Here is a 7,280-nt window from a genome sequence, read left to right as displayed (position 1 = left end):
GCCTGTAATCCTAGCGCCTGGGAAATAGGAGGCAGGAAGGTCAGAAAGTCAGTCTCCACTATAAAGTGAGTTTGAAGCCAGTCTGGGATACATAAAATACTATCTCAAAAAAAAAAAAAAAAAAAAAAAAAAAAAAGCAAGCACTCGGCCTACTCAAGCCTAAATTTCTTCCCCATCAGTCCTTCCATCCCAAAGCCTCAAAGAAAGCAGTTTCTAACAACAGTAACAGACAGGGGGGCAAAGGCAGGAAAATGGCAAATACTTCAACCACTTACGCAATGCAGCCTGTCTAACATGGCCAACCTAGCAGAGAGCCCTCTGGGGTCTAAGTGGAGAGCATCAAGCCTTGGCAGCCCTGGATGTCAGCGGAGCAGACCATATACCCATTCCAAAAGTCTGCAGCTCTGATCCTCTGTGCCACGGCCACCTCTCAGCAGCAACACATGGTTCCTTCAGACAGCCCTTCTGTGCAGGGCAGCATGGAGCTCCCCATGCGCCTCTATCGACCCAAGGCAGAATCCTCTTTAGAGCTGACAAACACACCCTGTCTGGCTTACACTAACATCCTAGAGGACAGAGAGGAACAGTAGGAGCTCTGGCCGATGAAACGTATACTCCCATAACCATTTTTGGTGACTGACCATCCAAGGGAGAATTAGAAGACACACCATTATATCAGGAAGAGGGGTGAGTCTAATGGTGAACTATAGACTAGCCAGGACACCTGACTCAAGGCCACTCTTGAAGATGACCTAAGGGACAAGTGTATTTATGTCTGGTGACTGCCGCAGGAAATGAATATGAAATAATATAAGCCTCGTATGGATCTTTAAGAAGCCACCAAAGGCTAGGCTATGGGAGTCTTCCTGCCTCGGTCTCTAGTGTGCTGAGGTTACAAGTGAGCTACCATTCCAGGCATGAATATCAGGTGTCATATCCAAGTATTTCTTTTCACCGCTGGCATGCTTTTTAAGCACCCTTAACTTCATACCGAATGTGAGTGTGCCTTGCACTGAGACAGCCATGCTTGATGCATCCGTGTCCACACATTGTAGACAAGAGCCAGTGTTAATAGTGATAACTTATCAACCCAGAACATGAAGCAGGCTGAATCCTAGACTAGCCCAGCTCACCTAGGGTCGCAGTCAACCAGGGCCCAGCCCCCGTGGAACTTCTCATCACCCGGCAGCAGCAACTGCATGTAGCTCTGTAAGAGCTGGCTGATGAGCTCCTGGTGGCTTCTCTGGTTCTCCTTATGCAAAGCTTCATGCTCCTTCTCCTTGGTAAATATGGAGTAAAGGTCTTCTGTCACTGGGATGCCTTGCATCAAATCTAGGGTAGAAAGTGTGACTGTCATCATCTTAGCTTCAGTAATGCATCTTCTAGAAAACAGATCCTGAGACTTAAAACAACAGAACTCATCCGGGAAAGCAGAGACTTAAATCTTTTCCCCCTTAAAGCAGGCTCAAGTTTTTAGACTGGATCAGATGTCATCAAAATCACAAACTTCTGTGTTTCTGGAAGCATTTCATGAGTGAGGAGACTTGGCTTTCCCTGGCTTCATGTGTGCCATCCCTGGAGCTTGGTGACCATTAGCCATGGTATCAGCCACTTCCTGCTCTGTACTGTGTGCAGCACTTTGTACTTTTCTCACAGGCTCTGCCTTATTTATTTCTCTCCAGCCCCTGCATGTAAGGACAAATATTTCAAGATGGACCTCATCTCGGATGTGAACTTTATAGTGTATAGTTGGGGGATGCATTCTGATTGGTCACAGTAGCCCTAATAAAAAGACAGTATTCTGGGTAACAGCAAACATTATCCCCCAGGGAACAGGCCAGTTAGAATAGATAATGCATAGAGAGCATGTGGGGCTAAGGAAGACGAAGCTTCTCCTGGCAGTAGCCCACCCTCTGCTCACACATCCTGCAAAGGAGAGCACTGCTCATGGCTGCAGGTGAGGCCAACAGTCGGCATGGACCTGATGCAGATTCTAGGCTGGACCTGATGACGAAGGAACTGGCCTTCTGGGTCTCCTAAGAAGCCAGCTCGATTGGTATCATGCATACCACCCAATCCTCAACGGAAGATTCTGTCTACCTGCTAATGAGGGGCTGGCTCGGGACTGCTCGGAGTGCACCCTTAGTTAGTGTGGATTTGATAGAAACCAGGGGAAAAGCTCAATGCAAAAGATCTTAAAGTGAATCCAAGACTCTCTTATGTCTGCCAATTCTTAATGGAATTTGAGTTTTTCAGATAGAAAAACAAATTGCATTTCAAAATTCATTATCAAGAAAGTGAAAAAGTCCACAAAAATACATGAGAATATTTACAACTGTTCATCTTGGGGGGGCGGGGGATGCATACTTAATACACAAAGAACTCCTAACAGCTCAGCAATACAAAGCATATCCAATCTTAAAACAAGCAAAAATCTTAATAGATGAGCTAACTTCCTCCCTATGGGGTATGCAGCTAAAGCTGTAAAAACCGCTGAATCCATTCCTTATGCAGGCCTTTTAGACACTGAGATCTGAGGCAGCTTATGGGAAAGAAGATCTGCTGACCACTGGCCTCACAGACTCAATGAGCTTCTACTGCTGCTGGCCTCTCCCTCAACCCTGAGGAGACGGAACATCCGACTAAGACAATCAGATAACTGAACGGAGACAGGCACAGAACCCAGGTGCTCAGTGACGTGAGTAAATAGGTCCATTAGCGAGTGGAATCAAGTCATCTTTTTTCCCTTTAAATATCCTACTAAACTCTGAATCTCAGCCAGATGTGGTGCACACCTTCAGTCCTGGAACTCAAGAGACAGACAGGTTAATCTCTGAGTGTGAGATCAGCTTGGTCTATGTAGCCAGTTCCAGGTCAGCCAGCAATATAGGGCTGAGATCCTGTTTTAAAACATCCAAGACTCTACTTATACTACGTAATTCTTATTTCTGACAAATGAATCAAACCTTCTGCTTTATTGATGGAGATTAAACCCAGGGTCTCGAATTTGCTAGGTAAGTACTCCAAAACTGAATTACAACCCAGTTCTGAATGTACCTCCCTACATTAGATTTCTCCAATTCCTACCTAGAGTGTGGCTAGGGTTATTTTACATGTTCAAAAATAATCAGGTGAAAGAAACAGATTTTTAAAAATATTCTTAGGGACCACAGATCATCTATGTCATATTTGTTTCTAATCCAGAACATTCTACTTTCACTTTAATCCTAAAATAACTTTTTCTTGAAAATTAAATAAACATGTTAATGTAGGAATTGTATGGGCAGTCTACCTTCTGCTTCCTCTTCTAAAAATTAGTGAGTTGGTTAGGATAATTAGTAATTCCTGCTAAATCATGATTATGGAAAAGAATGGTGTATTTGTATGATAAATGACCAACAGGAAAAGAAAATCCTATAATTACATGGCTTGAGCCACCAGAGAACAAATGAGCAGGCTGGGTTGGGTACTGCATCCCACACACTAGCAGCCTCAATCCTGCTTTTCAATCACTTGAGTAACAACTGACTAATACATATGTAATTATATGTTCCTTTGTTGCTCCAGCCAAAAACATTTGTCAAATGCTAAGCTTGTGAAAATGTGAATTTAATATATTAGAAACACAAGTACATTATAAAGCATGATAAATGCAAGAAGCAGAATTCTGTAAACTACCGCTCACAGAAGGAACGCGGGCCCTCCTGCTCCTTACCTATGACGGCTTGCCTGTAGGCGTCCTTGAACCGACTGAGGTAGTACCTATTTGCCGAGTTAACGCCATCTTTCATAACTCCTGCCAACTTCCTTTCTCCTGTTCTTGTAAAGTCACCCTATCAAAGAAAAGGTAATTGTGGAAATGTATTCTAATGTAAGAATGGTCTCAAAACTCATTTGGGACTTTCAGTTCAAGACAAGAACTCCACAGGCTTCCAAATTACAAATTTAAAAAGTCCTAAGTATTGTAGTTAAATAAAATATGTACTAGTATTTAACTCTAAGCTTGTCTATAGCTATATGTAATATTTACTGATGGCATCAAGCCTTCAGTTAGACGCCCCTTTAGGACAAAACTATTCCTAGCAACTTGTAGAATTTCTGAGATTTCTAAGTCCAAACCAATTATATAACAAACACCAAAAAGATAAAAAGATTTTTCAAGGCTCATATTTATAATATTCAAAGAAAAAAGTGAGGGGACAGAAAAGGATTTGAGACAGTCACGTGTAACCTCGACTGGCCTTACTCTGTAGCCATGAATGATCTTGAACTCTCAATCCTCCTGCCTCCACATCCCGAGAGCTAGGATTCCAGGCATACACTGCCATACTCTGCTTTCAAAAGCTCCCCACATCATAATGATAGCACACTAACGTCTCTGAAATCATCAGCCAGCCCCCAATAAATACTTCTTTTTATAAGAATTGCCTTTGATCATGGTGTTGTTTCTTCACAGCAAGTTTTAGGACACATAACCCAGGAAATTTAGGAAAAATATTACCAACAAGCTGGCCACTTTCAGAGTCTTAGTTCAGCAACATGTACAAATAGAAAACCATGCATGTGGACTCTAAATAACTCAGAGGAAGAAAATGAGATAGTGTTTGGATTTATAGAGCTTATTTTCCTTAATTATTAAAAAAAAAAGTTTTGAGCCAGGCAGTGGTAGCGCACACCTTTAATTCCAGCATTCAGGAGGCAATCAGGCGGATCTCTGAGTTTGAAGCCAGCCTGAATTCCAGGACTGACAGGGCTACACCCTGTCTCAAAAAAACAAAGAATATTTTTGTGGGGCTGGGGAGATGGCTCAGTAATTAAGAGGACTGGCTGCTCTTGCAGAGGGCCTGGGTTCAGTTTCCAACTGCAGCATCACATGGCTCACACTTGCCTGTAACTCCAGCATCACATGGCTCATACATGCCTGTAACTCCAGCATCACATGGCTCATACATGCCTGTAAATCCAGCATCACATGGCTCACACATGCCTGTAACTCCAGCATCACATGGCTCATACATGCCTGTAACTCCAGCATCACATGGCTCACACATGCCTGTAACACCAGCATCACATGGCTCATACATGCCTGTAACTCCAGTACCAGGGGAGCTGACATCCCTCGGCTTCCTCAGGTATCTAAATGTATGTGATTCACATAAACTCACAGAGACACACAGACAGACTCTAAGCCAGATGAGATGGTTCACAGCAGTAATTCTAACTGAAGATGTACAGTGCCAATATTGCCTATACAGAGGCCCTGTTGTAAAAACAAAACAAGTTTTTTATATTTATTACTCAACCAAAACCCAGAGAAGCTGATGTCTTCTGAGCCTTGGTACCACTTATTTTGTTTGGTTTGGGTTTTGCTGGGAATCAGCTCCAGGCCTCACACATGCCGAGCAAGTGCTCCACCAACCAAGCTACACTTTGTTAGAAGAGATATAGCCCCTGGTCAAATAGCATCTTGAAAGGAAATCAACGTAAACCTAATTTAAACTGACTCAACCAATTCCAACTGTCCATAAAGAGTGCCCATAAATTGAGAATTTGTTACCAGGACTGTATTTACATTTAAGTTTCTATGAGGCTTTGTGAGCTCTCCAAAAAACTTAATTTATAACAACAAAAAAACTAATAAATTGTTCCTTTAGCACACACTCAGTGTCAGGAAATAGTCCCAGCCCTTATAGCCTATAACTATCTGTCACAGAAGGCCTGGTACTTCCACTGAACAACTAGTGGAACAAAGTGGATAAATGACTGCCCAAGGTTACACTGAGTAAGAGGCAGGCTTAAGAGTCAAACTCAGAGAAGACAAAAGTATCCCCAGACAGGTCAGGTCCTAGCAAACATGTTTTGTTTGTATACAGTTTTAAAATGGATGCACAGCCAGGTATGGTGGTGCTCAGGGAGGCAGAAATAGGAGGATCTCTGTGAGTCTGAGGACAGCTAGGCCTACATAGTGAATTCTATGACAGCCAGGGCTACATAGTAAGAGAAGACCCTGTCTCAAAATAAAAATAAATGCACATAGAACTTAGTATTTCCAGATTCCCTTGAACAACTAGAAGATAAAGCAAAATGGGACCTCCTCAAAAAGAGCAACCTTCTCCAGAGACAGAGCCCTCCTGCTCAGGCCAGGTCCACACAGGCCACCTATACCTGACCTAACAGCAGACTCCTGTCATAGCCAGACATTCCAGAGATAAATCATACACACACACACACACACTTGAGAGAGAGAGAGACAGAGAGAGAGAGAGAGAGAGAGAGAGAGAGAGAGAGAGAGAGAGCTTGTTTTGATCCTAGATAGAATGACCCACGGTGCCTGCTACAAACAGTTACCTTTAGAGCAGCAGTCCCAGCATACTGCCTGCTGATGGAGTCACCGTTGTTAGCCCACATTATCTGGTAGGTCCGATTACATTTCACAGGTAGTGGCTGCTCTGGGGGCATCACACCTAGTTTTTTAAGCTAAAATAAACACATTAGTGGGTAAATACTATATGAGAAACCATAGCATTAACTGTGTATTATAGAAAAAGAGGGAAAGCTGACATAATTTGGGACCCTTGTCTAAAAGAGGTGTTCTCCAGTTTCCTTTCTTTAACTGCAGGCTGAGAACAGCTTTCAAAGGTCACTTCTCCTCCTACCGCCTGTGTCCCAGGAGCAATTCAGGGTTTCAGGTTTGGTGGCAAGTGCTTTACCCACTGAGCCATCCCACTGGTTCCCTCAGCCTTTATGCCTGAGACAGAGTCTTGCTATGTAGCCAAGGCTAGCCTAGAGTTCCAGACCCTCTTGACTCGGGCTCATGAGTGCTGAGAAGACAGAAGTGTACCAGCATGCCCAGCTCAGACATGTTTTTAACGATACAGCACTGCCAGATGTGGAGACGCACACCTTTGGTCCCATCACTCACAAGACACAGGTGGGTGGAGGCAGGGATATATAATGAGTCCTGTTTCAAAAACAATTATTATTAAATAAAGAAATACTGCTATCAATTACTATAGCTGAATAAATGTAATATTTACAGTGGTTTTTTTTAACATATAGACCAATAATACTATATTTTGCCTATTTTAAATTTGCCTAAGAAGTGGAAACAAATACCGAACGACACAAAGAAACAACCGTGAGCAGTAGGTGAGTAATAAGTGCTCCGAGAATCATAACCATGTGCCAGGGTGGGGCTCAAGGGTTGGGGGCAGAATCATAACCATGTGCCAGGGCAGGGCTCAAGGGTTGGGGGCAGAATCATAACCATGTGCCAGGGC

At 43.2% G+C, this 7,280-nt stretch overlaps 1 protein-coding gene across 3 annotated transcripts in view; it reads right to left on the bottom strand.

Moving 5' to 3' along the window:
* Positions 1 to 7,280, bottom strand: part of Inpp5f (inositol polyphosphate-5-phosphatase F) — an 88,016-nt gene that overhangs the window by 10,056 nt on the left and 70,680 nt on the right. For all 3 annotated transcript variants that reach the window (XM_021166953.1, XM_029480073.1, XM_029480074.1), the window contains 3 exons: positions 6,349 to 6,477; positions 3,716 to 3,833; positions 1,134 to 1,332 (listed from right to left, as the gene is read on the bottom strand). In XM_021166953.1, the coding sequence (XP_021022612.1) occupies positions 1,134 to 1,332; positions 3,716 to 3,833; positions 6,349 to 6,477 (446 nt within the window). The remainder of the gene's footprint in view (positions 1 to 1,133; positions 1,333 to 3,715; positions 3,834 to 6,348; positions 6,478 to 7,280) is intronic.

Source organism: Mus caroli, chromosome 7, assembly GCF_900094665.2.
Source record: "Mus caroli chromosome 7, CAROLI_EIJ_v1.1, whole genome shotgun sequence".
Taxonomy (NCBI): domain Eukaryota; kingdom Metazoa; phylum Chordata; class Mammalia; order Rodentia; family Muridae; genus Mus; species Mus caroli.
The sequence above is the reverse complement of the archived record's forward strand: the minus strand, read 5'-3'. Positions and strand labels throughout refer to the sequence as shown.